At 37.8% G+C, this 14,970-nt stretch overlaps 1 protein-coding gene across 8 annotated transcripts in view; it reads left to right on the top strand.

The window, feature by feature from the left end:
- SCAPER (S-phase cyclin A associated protein in the ER) overlaps positions 1–14,970 on the top strand; it is a 562,100-nt gene that overhangs the window by 383,521 nt on the left and 163,609 nt on the right. For 5 of the 8 annotated variants that reach the window (XM_030814840.1, XM_030814836.1, XM_030814839.1 and 2 more), the window contains one exon: positions 7,433–7,531. The exons of the other annotated variants lie outside the window; for them this stretch is intronic. In XM_030814840.1, coding sequence (XP_030670700.1) covers positions 7,433–7,531 — 99 coding nt within the window. The remainder of the gene's footprint in view (positions 1–7,432; positions 7,532–14,970) is intronic. 8 annotated transcript variants of the gene reach the window in all.

Below are 14,970 nucleotides of genomic sequence, written 5' to 3'. Positions count from 1 at the left end.
TATTCTAGGTTCAATCCTGGAACAGAAAAAGGAGGACATCAATAGAAAAACTGAGAAAATCAAAATAAAGGCTGTAGGTTAGTTAAAAGTATAGTACCAATATAATTTCTTAGTTTTGATAAACATACCATGGTTATATAAGATGTTAATATGGGCCAGGCACGGTGGCTTACGCTTGTAATTCCAGCACTTTGGGAGGCCGAGGCGGGTGGATCACTTGAGGTCAGGAGTTCGAGACCAGCTTGGCCAATATGGTGAAACCCCATCTCTACTAAAAATACAAAAAAATTAGCCGGGTGTAGTGGCACATGCCTATAGTCCCAGCTACCTGGGAGGCTGAGGCAGGAGAATGGCTTGAACCCGGGAGGCGGAGGTTGCAGTGAGCCAAGATCGCGCCACTGCACTCCAGCCTGGGTGACAGAGCAAGACTCCATCTTAAAAAAAAAGATGTTAATACAAAGGAAAGCTCGACTAAGGCATATAGGAAATCTCTACTATCCTTGCAACCCTTCTATAAATCTAAAATTACTTGAAAATAAAAAGTTTTAAAAATATATTTGGCTCTAAGTAGCCCAAGATTTTATAAATTTGGGCTATTTAGAGATAAGCGTGCCAAAAGTCAAACACATACTTGCAGTTACATGCAAGATTTTCCCACAACATTCTTGGTGTAAACCCATTACACACTCAGAAATCAGATAAACCTAGACTCAGTCCCCAGCTCTGCTACCTCTAGCTTTGTACATTTGAGCAAGTAACTGATTGTTCTAAGACTGATTTCCTTATCTGTATAATGGGGCTGATGAGTCCTACCTCATAGGATTGTTGTGAGGACTTATATGTGAGGATAGCCCAGGGCCTGTTACATGGTAAGCCCTCGAAATGTTGCTCTCAGTAGCCCTCCAAGATGGTAATTTGATAAAAGTAAAATTTGGGTTCCTCTTTCCTCCTTAAGTTTGTTTTGACTCCCAAGAATTGCTTTCCCCCTCTCTTCCTCAGGATGTAGAAAGTTCTGGGTCACCAGCAATCCCATTACTGGGTATATACCCAAAGGATTATAAATCATTCTACTATAAAGACACATGCACACATATGTTTATTGCAGCACTATTCACAATACCAAAGACTTGGAACCAACCCAAATGTCCATCAATGGTAGACTGGATAAAGAAAATGTGCCACATATATACCATGGGATACTATGCAGCCATAAAAAAGGATGAGTTCATGTCCTTTACAGGGACATGGATGAAGCTGGAAACCATCATTTTCAGCAAAGTAACACAGGAACAGAAAACCAAACACTGCATGTTTTCACTCATAAGTGGGAGTTGAACAATGAGAACACATGGACACAGGGAGGGAAGCATCACACATTGGGGCCAGTTGGGAGGTGGGGTGCTAGGGGAGGGATAGCATTAGGAGAAATACCTAATGTAGATGACAGGTTGATGGGTGCAGCAAACTACCATTGCACGTGTATACCTAGGTAACAAACCTGCACGTTCTGCACTTGTATCCCAGAACTTAAAGTATAATTTAAAAAATTTGTTAAAAGAATATATATTTACAAAAAAAAAAAAAAAGAAAGTTCTGAGTTCTGGGTCACTACTTTCCGTAAGAATATCGCAAAGAAAACTGATGCCAAGATGAGTAAGACAGGATGATTGACAAAGGCCCTGTGGTTGGCCTTCACATCTCTGGTCTCTCCTTTCCTTCTTTCCCTTCAGGCAGGCCTAACAGTAGGGCCTGCCTTCTCTGTCAGCACAGACAAAGACCAGTAACATTTTCCAAAGTTTCTAGCTTACTTGTACCCTTACCTTGACTTTTCCAAGGCTGTGGGATTCTAAACCTTTTCTTTCTCATTGAGGGGCTGTCTCTCCTCTTAAGGGAATTTCTGATGTCAGAGTCCCAGAAATTAAATTAATTGTAACTTTATTCTTTGATTCGGCAAATATTTATTGAATACCTACTTTTTGCTAGACCCAATATAAACATCATTCCAGCTGTTAGAGACCTCACAGTCTAGTTTGTGATGAAGTAAACAGATACTGTAATCATTATGATTTAGTTTACAACCAAATAAATAGAAAAATCAGTAAAGAAGCAAAAGTGTTATGATGGAGAGAAAATAGAAATTGCCACCTCTGAGAAAAGCCTCTGAGCTCTAAGGTCCTGCCTCCTGGAAGCTGCTGCACCCATTAGCGTTTGTCCATGTTACTGGCTCTTGTCCATATAACCCATTTGCCCAAAGCAAATTTTCTTTGTTCTCATAGTCCCAAATTTCTTTTTTTTATTTTTATTTTTTATTTTTTATTATTATACTTTAGGTTTTAGGGTACATGTGCACAATGTGCAGGTTTGTTACATATGTATCCATGTGCCATGTTGTTTTGCTGCACCCATTAACTCGTCATTTAGCATTAGGTATATCTCCTAATGCTGTCCCTCCCCCCTCCCCCCACCCCACAACAGTCCCCGGAGTGTGATGTTCCCCTTCCTGTGTCCATGAGTTCTCATTGTTCAATTCCCACCTATGAGTGAGAACATGCGGTGTTTGGATTTTTGTCCTTGTGATAGTTTACTGAGATTGATGTTTTCCAGTTTCATCCATGTCCCTACAAAGGACATGAACTCATCATTTTTTATGGCTGCATAGTATTCCATGGTGTATATGTGCCACATTTTCTTAATCCAGTCTATCGTTGTTGGACATTTGGGTTGGTTCCAACTCTTTGCTATTGTGAACAGTGCCGCAATAAACATACGTGTGCATGTGTCTTTATAGCAGCATGATTTATAATCCTTTGGGTATATACCCAGTAATGGGATGACTGGGTCAAATGGTATTTCTAGTTCTAGATCCCTGAGGAATCGCCACACTGACTTCCACAATGGTTGAACTAGTTTACAGTCCCACCAACAGTGTAAAAGTGTTCGTATTTCTCCACATCCTCTCCAGCACCTGTTGTTTCCTGACTTTTTAATGATGGCCATTCTAACTGGTGTGAGATGGTATCTCACTGTGGTTTTGATTTGCATGTCTCTGATGGCCAATGATGATGAGCATTTTTTCATGTGTTTTTTGGCTGCATAAATGTCTTCTTTTGAGAAATGTCTATTCGTGTCCTTCGCCCACTTTTTGATGGGGTTGTTTGTTTTTTTCTTGTAAATTTGTTTGAGTTCATTGTAGATTCTGGATATTAGCCCTTTGTCAGATGAGTAGGTTGCAAAAATTTTCTTCCATTCCGTAGGTTGCCTGTTCACTCTGATGGTAGTTTCTTTTGCTGTGCAGAAGCTCTTTAGTTTAATGAGATCCCATTTGTCAATTTTGGCTTTCGTTGCCATTGCTTTTGGTGTTTTAGACATGAAGTCCTTGCCCATGCTTATGTCTGAATGGTATTGCCTAGGTTTTCTTCTGGGATTTTAATGGTTTTAGGTCTAACATTTAAGTCTTTAATCCATCTTGAATTAATTTTTGTATAAGGTGTAAGGAAGGAATCCAGTTTCAGCTTTCTACATATGGCTAGCCAGTTTTCCCAGCACCATTTATTAAATAGGGAATCCTTTCCCCATTTCTTGTTTTTTTCAGGTTTGTCAAAGATCAGATAGTTGTAGATATGCAGCATCATTTCTGAGGGCTCTGTTCTGTTCCATTGATCTATGTCTCTGGTGCGGTACCAGTACCATGCTGTTTTGGTTACTGTAGCCTTGTAGTATAGTTTGAAGTCAGGTAGCGTGATGCCTCCAGCTTTGTTCTTTTGGCTTAGGATTGACTTGGTGATGCGGGCTCTTTTTTGGTTCCATATGAACTTTAAAGTAGTTTTTTCCAATTCTGTGAAGAAAGTCATTGGTAGCTTGATGGGGATGGCATTGAATCTATAAATTACCTTGGGCAGTATGGCCATTTTCACAATATTGATTCTTCCAACCCATGAGCATGGAATGTTCTTCCATTTGTTTGTATCCTCTTTTATTTCATTGAGCAGTGGTTTGTAGTTCTCCTTGAAGAGGTCCTTCACATCCCTTGTAAGTTGGATTCCTAGGTATTTGATTCTCTTTGAAGCAATTGTGAATTGGAGTTCACTTATGATTTGTCTTTCTGTCTGTGATTGGTGTACAAGAATGCTTGTGATTTTTGTACATTGATTTTGTATCCTGAGACTTTGCTGAAGTTGCTAATCAGCTTAAGGAGATTTTGGGCTGAGACGATGGGGTTTTCTAGATATACAATCATGTCATCTGCAAACAGGGACAATTTGACTTCCTCTTTTCCTAATTGAATACCCTTTATTTCCTTCTCCTGCCTGATTGCTGTGGCCAGAACTTCCAGCACTATGTTGAATAGGAGTGGTGAGAGAGGGCATCCCTGTCTTGTGCCAGTTTTCAGAGGGAATGCTTCCAGTTTTTGCCCATTCAGTATGATATTGGCTGTGGGTTTGTCATAGATAGCTCTTATTATTTTGAGATAGGTCCCATCAATACCTAATTTATTGAGAGTTTTTAGCATGAAGGGTTGTTGAATTTTGTCAAAGGCCTTTTCTGCATCTATTGAGATAATCATGTGGTTTTTGTCTTTGGTTCTGTTTATATGCTGGATTACGTTTATTGATTTGCATATGTTGAACCAGCCTTGCATCCCAGGGATGAAGCCCACTTGATCATGGTGTATAAGCTTTTTGATGTGCTGCTGGATTCGGTTTGCCAGTATTTTATTGAGGATTTTTGCATCAATGTTCATCAAGGATATTGGTCTGAAATTCTCTTTTACCTTCAAACTTTAAAACATTCAGGATACTTGAGATACAGGGGCAAGGAAAAAAGGAACTGCTGTGTTAAGACTCATAAGGTTCTGCTGTAAACCAGTGGGTAGACCTGGAAATTGAAAATGGTTGGCATATAAAGAAGTTGTACGAGGAATATCATATATACAGTCTTGACTTAGGTCCTTTGTCTTTTAATTTGAGAGCATAGTAGCTCAGAAAACTGTCCACATTGACACCAGTTGTGTTCTAAAGAATTAGTCAAAGGAATCATTTATTCTATGAACATCTTTTTATATCCACTCATTATAACATTTATCTCACTATATTGCATTTATCTATTTGTAAGTCTACTGCTTACTAGACTATGAGTGCTGGTCCTGGCCCAGTGCCTCCCACTTGGCAGCTTTGGAGAACTTGAGGGTAAGGAAGATCAAAATAACTACCATGCGCTTTGTTGGATTGCAGTAATGAACTCTTCGTACTAATCTTTGGTCATCTATCTCACAACAGCTTAAAAAGAAAGAGAAAGACCACTCAGGTCTTGTGGTCTGCTTCTGTCCTTCAGTTACTGCACCCACCCTCTCTCACTCACTCTGCTCTTTCCTTCCTTAGTCCAAATGTGTCAGAAATGGCACAATTCAGCTCCCTCAGGGAGCGTCTTCCAAAGAGTCCAACTTCTGATTAGCATCGCAAAGGAATTGTTCCTCTGATACTGAGAAAGCTTTTCTAGCCTCTCAGCCCCACTTACTGTATCACCTAAGCCTTCAAACTGTAGCTTATAATTTTACTCTGTTTGGCATCACCTTCCCACAGTATGTTTTTGTTCTTGTAACATCCTTGACCCCAAAACCTAGTACTATCAGTGTTAGTGCCTACAGCTGAAAAGCTGAGCATAAATATTTATGTAGATTATAGGAATATAAAGAAGCCAGCAGTTAGGAAGCTTGTGAGGGAAAAACACAGAACAAGGAGCATCATCTCATTGTGCTTGCTTCTTTTAAACTAACATTAACAGACAAGGATAGTAGAAAAGTGGAAATGATGTCTTTTAAGTGTTAGTAAAGTTTTCCATATTGGGAAAAACAACCATAAAAATTTTCACTTCAGGACCTTCTCATCTCTATAAATTAGGCTACTGAGTTCTAAATTTATGGACTTGCCAAAACCTACTTGTATTTTCTCTAAACAGGTCTTAAGGTGCCACAGATGCTCAGAACAAATCTAGCCTATACTGCTAATGAACACGCAAACAGTTTTCCCCATCTGCCACCTCTGTCTAAAAAGCTTTGAAGGCCTTCCTTCCTGATCACAAAGAACATAATTATTGTCTACAGAAAAGTCAAGTACAAAGGCCACTAGCCTTTGCAGGCTGCCAAAGATTAACAGCTGTCTCTTCTTTGATTGGGAGAGGTAATAACAGTTACTCCAGTTAATAATTGGATGGGTTCCCTGGCTGTGTAATTCAGATTGAGACTGTCATTTTTTGCTGGCCTTTAGCTAAGTGGGGTTATTAGAATGGAGCCACTAATCCTATTAGTCAGTTGTCAGTCTCACAGTGGGTGAGAGCAGGGGAAGGCAGAGCTTTTAAGGTATTATGCCAGGTACATAAGGGAAGCCACACGTCTTATCTTTAAAGGTATGTTTTTCTCAATCAAATCAGAATTACCAAGCTTTCTATGAAAGTTTTTTCCAGTTTCATATGTCTGAATGCAGAGAATTCGAAAAGGGGTAAAAGGGAATTCACCTTTCGAGAATGAGATATTTTCAATCACTGAAAAAACTTTGCTTGATACCTGCAGTGTGTGCATCCTGTGCTTGGCCCTGGGTAGGAACACAGACATAGGAGAGTTTAGGCTTTACCGTCTACTATGTGGACACAAATAACAGCATAAAGTAGAAAGTGGTAAGGGCCACACAAAAAAATACAGTTAAATATACAGAGAGCTTTGATTTTAGTTGAGGGGATCTGAGTGACTTAACAGAAGAAGCAACCTTTGATCTTGGTCTTAAGGGATTGGGAGAGCATTTGAACACTGCAAGTTGGAAAGGTGGCAGTTTGAACGGAGAAGTTAACTATGGTTAAGGATTTTTAGTGTACTTGCTTTTTCTGGATGCTAAGAGGGATAGGGACAAGTATAAAATGGTGTATCTGAAGAGTATCCAGTCTTATTATTATGGTATTAAGCCATCCAGAAATGTAATCAGAGCACTGTATAAAAAGTGCCAAGTGATTGGCACAGGAAGTTAGTGTGGTATGAAAAGAGAGGAACAAGAGATGGGAAAGCTTTCTGTGTTCTTTAAGTCTACCTAGATTTGTATGAGGATTATTTTCTTTTCAGATTTGCATATGAGGTATTTAACGCCACATGCTTCGAAGGTTTTTTTCTCTCTTAGTTTTAATATTTGGTTGGTTCATCATTGAGACTGCTTGATTTTCCCTTTCTGTCCCCATGAGATGAAGAAGTCATCTCTAATATCACAGGATTGTTTCATCCATCTTTATGTATAAACTGTTAGGGAATGGGATCCAGTGAGCAGTATTTCCCCTTGTTATATTTAACATGCCTCTATGTTGTGTTAATCTATCATATCTCACAGGACATTTTTACTGTCTGAAATAAGTCCTTTCACTTGTTCATTCTTTTGTTCCATCACTTATCTATCAGGTATTTACCATTCCTGCTCTGTACCAGGACTGGGGCTGCAAAGATGAGTCAGATGCCACTCTTGAGGAGTTTGCAGACAAGAAAGAATGGGGCCATGAGGTACGGCAGAGGTGATGGATGAATAGGGCTTGATGTGGGACATGAAGAACTTAGGATGATACTGAGCAGTGTTTCTATCTGTCTATGCTCCATGGAAGAGAGTCCCAAGGTGGCTTGTTGCATCTCTGATCCAGAAGTACACATAACCAGAATCTTCCTTAGTTCCAGGTGGAGATTTGGGAGATTTTTTTATTTCACAGTTGATTTTGCTTTTTGCTTTTTTTTTTTTTTGAAAAGCTGCAAACAATAAACTAAAACTTCAGTTTCCGATAGTACATTAGTAAAAAGTTGGCTCTGAATGGCCTTTATCTTCCTGAAATTGGCTTATTTGGTCCTGTTTAATATCTGTTAGAGCTTGTGTCTTAGGTTTTTCAAGAGGTCGCATCCATGTTGTTGGCATTGCAGAAAAGTCTTTGAGGGGTTTTTGGAGGGTTTTTTTTTAAGGCATAGATGTATACATTAAAATGATCTGCTTTTACTCACTCCTTTTCCCCTCCACTTCTGCAGTGCTGACCCAGTTTCCTCCCATTGTGGAGGGTCTGCAGGAACAGCAGTGGTGCTGCTTGGTTTCCCTGTGGACAGACTGATCAATCAGTGTTTCTGCTTGGCCTAACATAAGAGTAAGAGTATCTTTGTCAGCCTTCCTTCTCATTCAGCAACCATTGTTGAGCAATTACTGAGTGCAGTCCCCTGTGCTAAGTCTTTGGGATATGATGATGAAGTAGACATGGTCTCTGACATCAGCAAGCTCAGAGTTTCGTGCAGATACAAAGATGAAAAACTAGAGGATCATCCTTCCTGAAAAGGAACAGTTTATGCAAAAGCACAGAGGCAGGAAAAAGTAGGGATTATATAAGGAATTTGGTTACAAGAGAGGAAGGATCCTGGCAGGGAAGGAGGCTATTGGAGAGGGATCATTCTAAGTTCCATAGATCTCGTTCTGTAGACTGTGAAGAAGTTGTCCCTGGAGTGTTTTAAGCAAAGAGTGACGTAATGACATTTACTCTTCAGGGTATTTCTTCAGTGTGTATCCAGGGCAGGACTACTCAAATGGAGTTCGTAAGCCAGTGCCAGGCCACTGTTATGAAACATAATGAGATAAATACACAAATCAAGAGTAAATTTTGCAAGTTGACAGAGTAATTTTATGTCTTTTTCCATCGACTATTTTATTTATTTCTTTTTATTTCCATAGGTTTTGGGGGAACAGGTGATATTTGGTTACATGAGTAAGTTCTTTAGTGGTGATTTGTGAGATTTTGGTGCATCCATCTCCCCAGCAGTATACACTAAACCGAATTTGTAGTCTTTTATCTCTCACCCTCTTCCTACCCTTTCCCCTTGAGTCCCCAGAGTTCATTGTATCATTCTTATGCCTTTGCATCCTCATAGCTTAGCTCCCACTTACTAGTGAGAACATACAATGTTTGGTTTTCCATTCCTGAGTTACTTCACTTAAAATAATAGTCCCAATCCCATCCAGGTTGCTGCAAATGCCATTAATTCATTCCTTTTAATGGCTGAGTAGTATTCCATACACACACACACACACACACACACACACACACACACACACACCGTTTCTTTATCTACTTGTTGATTGATGGGCATTTGGGTTGGTTCCACATTTTTGCAATCACTAATTGTGCTGCTATAAACATGCGTGAGCAAGTATCTTTTTTGTATAATGACTTCTTTTTCTCTGGGTAGATGCCCAGTAGTGGAATTGCTGGATCAAATGGTACTTCTACTTTTAGTTCTTTAAGGAATCTCCACACTGTTTTCCTAGTTTACATTCCCGCCAGCAATGTAGAAGTGTTCCCTTTTCACTGCATCCACACCAACATCTATTTTTTTTTAATAGCCATTCTTGCTGGAGTAAGGTGGTATCACATTGTGGTTTTGATTTGCATTTCCCTGATGATTAGTGATGTTGAACATTTTTTCGTATGTTTGTTGGCCATTTGTATATGTTCTTTTGAGAATTGTCTATTCATGTCCTCAGCCTATGTTTTGATGGGATTGTTTGTTTGTTGTTGTTTGCTAATTTTTCTTGCTAATTTGAGTTCCTTGTAGTTTCTAGATATTAGTCCTTTGTTGGACGTATAGATTGTGAAGATTTTCTCCCACTCTGTGAGTTGTCTGTTTATTCTGCTGACTGTTCCTTTTGCTATGCAAAAGCTCTTTAGTTTAATTAAATTCCAGCTATTTATCTTTGTTTTTATTGCATTTGCTTTTGGGTTCTTGGTCATGAAATTCTTGCCTAAGCCAATGTCTAGAATGGTTTTTCCGATATTATCTTCTAGAATTTTTATAGTTTCAGGCCTTAGATTTAAGTCCTTGATCCATCTTGAGTTGATTTTTGTATAAGGTGAGAGATGAGGATCCAGTTTCATCCTCCTACATGTGGCTTGCCAATTATCCCAGCACCATTTGTTGAATATGGTGTCCTTTACCCACTTTATGTTTTTTATTTGCTTTGTTGAAGACCAATTGGCTGTTAAGTATTTGGGTTTATTTCTGGGTTCTCTGTTCTGTTCCATTGGTCTATGTGCCCATTTTTATACCAGTACCATGCTGTTTTGGTGACTGTGGCCTTATAGTATAGTTTGAAATCAGGTAATGTGATGCCTCCAGATTTGTTCTTTTTGTTTAGTCTTGCTTGGGCTATGCAGGCTCTTTTTTGGTTCCATATGAATTTTAGGATGGTTTTTTCTAGTTCTGTGAAGAATGATGGTAGCATTTTGATGGGAATTGCATTGAATTTTTAGAGTGCCTTTGGCAATGTGGTTATTTTCACGCTATTTTAAAATGTGGCCTTCTACTTAGTACATTTTTTCCCATTTGTTCAGTACTTCATCTGTATTGTATTTCACAAAGTGTCAGTCTATAATGGAGTAAAAATTTTAAAAACAAAAAATTGGCTTTTATTCGATAGAGTTTGGGAAGCAGTGTTCTGGCAAATGGGCTGGTTAGGGTAAGCTTGGACCCAAAGATACTAATTAGGAGGTTGCTATAATACCTCAAACAAGATACCATGAGAACCTAAGTAGACATGGTCCTGATATGGTAATCAACAGTAGGCATGGATAGAAGAGGCAAGAAGTGTAACAGAAGTAGAATTTTCAGAATTTGGAGGCTGAATCAGTGTGAAAGCTGAAGAAGAGGAGATAATCTAAAGGAGCAAATGTTCTTTTGAGAATCTACTAAAAATTGGACCCTTGCCTTATGCATTACTATCAGCTTCTCCATCCCTGTTTCACAGAGATGTTTCATTTATTTTTTAGTATGGTTATGATTTTTAATGTTTTAAAATATTTTATCTGGAATCCTTATTTGTTTTACATACAAGAAAGGAGGTGTATATATGTGTTTACATCCCCATCTTGCCTCTGCCATTTTCCCTACACTCGAGATGTTTCCATAGTTCGCTCGGCTTGGTGTAAAACTACTGGTAGGATAGCCAGTCCCTACCAAATTAAATCTAGAAAATATTTATACATACTAGATGATCTAATTTATATGAAAATCTATGGTAGACAACCCTAACTTATGGTACTATGAAACAAATCAGTTGTCGCTTCAGGGAGGAAGGATTGACCATAGAAGGAGCATGAGGGAACTTTCTGGAGTGATAGAAATGGATGTGTCTTGATAAGCATTTGTCAAGTTTGATTGAACAGTATATTTAAGATCTGAGCCTTTCACCCAATTATAAAACATACCTGAATTAAATTTTTAAAATCACGAACAGCCAATAAACATAAGATGTTCAGCCTCCCTGGTCATCAGGAAACAGCAAATAAAAACCTCAAAAAAATGCCAGTACACACCCATTACAATGACTAAAGTTAAAAAGAGTGGTAAAACCAATTTTGAGCGAGAATGTGGAATAACTGAAATTAACACTATATCACAAATATTGTTTGAAATATTTTAGAGAGCTGTTTGGCCATAGCTAGTAAAACTGAACCTATGCATACTCTGTGACCCAGCAGTTCTACTCCTAGATATGCCCAATATAGCTGCATATCACATGTGCCAAATACATGTGCACAAATGTTTAAAGGAGCGTTGTCCAAAGTGTCAAAGTAGAAACAAGCTAAATGTCAATCAGCAGTGAAACATTTAATTAAGTGGATATAGAATAATATCCAGAAAATATACAGCAAAGAAAATGAATGAAATACTGCTACAGGCAGCAACATGAATGAATTTAGAAATAAACAATCAACCAAAAAAAGCTAGACACAGTTGGGTAAAGTGTGATATAGATATGAAAAGAAGGCAAAATGAATTCATGAGTTTAAAAGTCAGGATAACCTTTACATTTTGAGACAAGGAAGAGATAGTGAATAAGATGGGCACAAGGGATACCAAGGCATGCTATAAAGCTTTGTATTTTAATTTTGGAGTTGTTACACAATGTGTTCAATTTGTTTTAGCGCATCCAGCTGTACAGTTATGATTAATGCACTTTTCTTTGTGTATATTATATGATAATACAGAGCTTATTATTCTAAATATATTGACATCCTAGCATAAACAGAGGGAGTAACAACAGCATTACAGTATTAAGTAAATTACTAAGTACCTGGATTTTGCAGGTTTTGATTGTTAGTTTTATTGCAAATAAATATTTTTCCATTAATAACAAAATTATTAATTTTAATCTTAAATGTATGAGTCTTGTCTCGCTTTCACAATGAACTTCTTATAGTCACAAAATGTATTTTATTGTGCACAAAGAGCAATTGAATGATTAAGATAAGCATTTGATTACACTGCTAAACTCTGGACATGTACTAGAGACAATAATTGATACATCATTAATGCTCAAAACACCAGGAGAATCAGGCAAATATGTTTGACAGAGCTTATGTATACTAATATCTCCTCCCCACTCCCTTTTCAAAAAAACCTCAGTATTTCAACGTTTCAAGGCTGTGGAATGCTATTAGAAGAAATATAAGGTGGTGATGTAATAGAGGGGTTGTATTAGTTTGCTTGGGGCTGCCATAACAAAGTGCCACAGACTGGGTTGGTTAAAACAACAGAAATTGATTTTCCCTCAGTTATAGATGCTGGAAGTCCAAGATCAAGGTGTCAACAGGTTTGGTTTCTCCTGACACCTCTCTCCTTGGCTCATGGATGGCCACCTTTTGCTGTGTCCTCATGTGGCTTCTTGACTGTGCAGGTGTAACCCCAGTGTCTCTTTCTCCTCTTGTAAGAACATCAGTCATATTGGACCAGAGCCTCCTCTAACGGCCTCACTTTTAACTTAGTTATCACTTTAAAGATCTTCTCTTCAAATACAGTTACATTCTGAAATACTGGGGGTTGGGACCTCCACATATGAATTTTGAGGAGGGCACAATTCAAGTCACAATAGGTTGCTATCTTATTTTTTACATATATGCTGCATTGCTTCTGCCTATGCTTAAGAACATATGGTGTAGCATAGAATTACTCTTCTCTTCCCCATGCCAAAGAAATGCAAATAACTTGGAAATGTTATTTCCCGCAAGAATTATGTACAGATCATAAATTGCATAGAAATAATCATAGTTTTAGTTCTAAAATTGTTACTTAATGTTCTCCCAAAATAGCAGAAATGGTATTTTTTAAAAAGGATACAGCTAAAATGATTAGATATTAGATTATCTTTTATTGCTGAAGACAAATATTCTAGTAGAGGGAATCTTTGTGGAAGTCTATATTGTTAGGTGGTAATTAAGATTACAATGTGATAAAGATGTGATTTTTAAGTAAATATTGCTAAAAATGTGTATATAATTTTTTTTCCTTTGCCTGGAGTGCTTCTTCACTTCCCACTTTCTTTTACTTGTCTTAAAACTTCAATTTTCTCAGAGAAGCCTATCCTGACCCTTTCTCCATTATATAGTTGATTCCCCCATTATTCTCATAGAGAACCTTTTATCTTTCAAGGTACTTATAATTAAAATCACCTTATTTATAACTATCCAATTAGTGTTGGTCCTAGCCACTCATTTTTTTTCTAATTTTTAATTTTTGTGGGTACATAGTTTATATATGTATTTATGGTATACATGAGATATTTTGATATAGGCATACAATGCGTAATAATCACATCAGAATAAATGGGGTATCCATCACCTAAAGCATTCATTTTTTTGTGTTACAAACAATCCAACTATATTCTTTTAGTTATTTGTAAATGAACAATTAAATTATTATTGATTATATTTACCCTGTTGGGCTATCAAGTACTAGGTCTTATTCTTTCTGACTATTGTTTCGTACCCATTAACTACCCTCACTTACTTTCCCACTACCCCGTCCCCCCCTACTACCCTTCTCAGTCTCTGATACCCATCCTTCCATTCTCTATCTCCATGAGTTCAATTGTTTTAATGTTTAGCTCCCACAAATAAATGAACACATGTGAAGTTTGTCTTACTTCACCTGGCTCATTTCACTTAACATAAGGACCTCCACTTCCATCTATGTTGTTGCAAATAACAGGATCTCATTCCTTTTTATGGCTGAATAGTACTCCATTCTGTGTATGTACTACGTTTTCTTTATCCACTCATCTCCTGATGGACACTTAGGTTGCTTCCAGTTCTTGGCTATATTGTGACTAGTGCTGTAGTAAATATGGGAGAGCAGATATCTCTTAGATATATGGATCTCCTTTCTTTGGGGCCTATACCTACCAGTGGAATTGCTGGGTCGTATGGCAGCTCTGTTTTTAGTTTTTTGAAAGATCTCCAAACTGTTCTCCATAGTGGTTGTACTAATTTACATTCCCACCAACAGTATATGAGAGTTCCCTTTTCTCCACATCCTCACCAGCATTTGTTATTACCTGTCTTTGGATAAAAGCCATTTTAACTGGGGTGAGATGATATCTCATTGTAGTTTTGATTTGCATTTTTCTAATGATCAGTGATGTTGAGCACCTTTTCTTATGCCTGTTTGCCATTTGTATGTCTTCTCTTGAGAAATGTCTATTCAGATTTTTTGCCCATTTTAAAATTGGATTATTAGATTTTTTCCTACAGAGTTGTTTGAGCTCTGATATATTCTGGTTGTTAATCCCTTGTCAGATAGATAGTTTGTAAATATTTTCTCCCATTCTGTGGGTTTTCTCTTTGCTTGGTGGATTGTTTCCTTTGCTGTGCAGAAGCTTTTTAACTTGATGTGATCCCAGTTGTTCATTTTTGCTTTGGTTGCCTGTGCTTGCCATCTACCAATTTTAAGCTTCATGGAGGACAGCAACCATGTATTTTATGCTCACTCCTTTTGACCTATATTTCCTAGTACTGAAACAATTAGCAGTGAGTAGCATTCAACAAATATTTATAAAATAATATTTGTAGAATAGTTGAATCATCGGCATGTTTCAGACTACAGATATCATTTGGTTATAGTTTAATGCCTGGGAAATTGGG

Source organism: Nomascus leucogenys, chromosome 6 (genome assembly GCF_006542625.1).
Source record: "Nomascus leucogenys isolate Asia chromosome 6, Asia_NLE_v1, whole genome shotgun sequence".
NCBI lineage: Eukaryota > Metazoa > Chordata > Mammalia > Primates > Hylobatidae > Nomascus > Nomascus leucogenys.
Note: the sequence above shows the minus strand (reverse complement) of the source record. Positions and strands in the feature narration are given on the sequence as shown.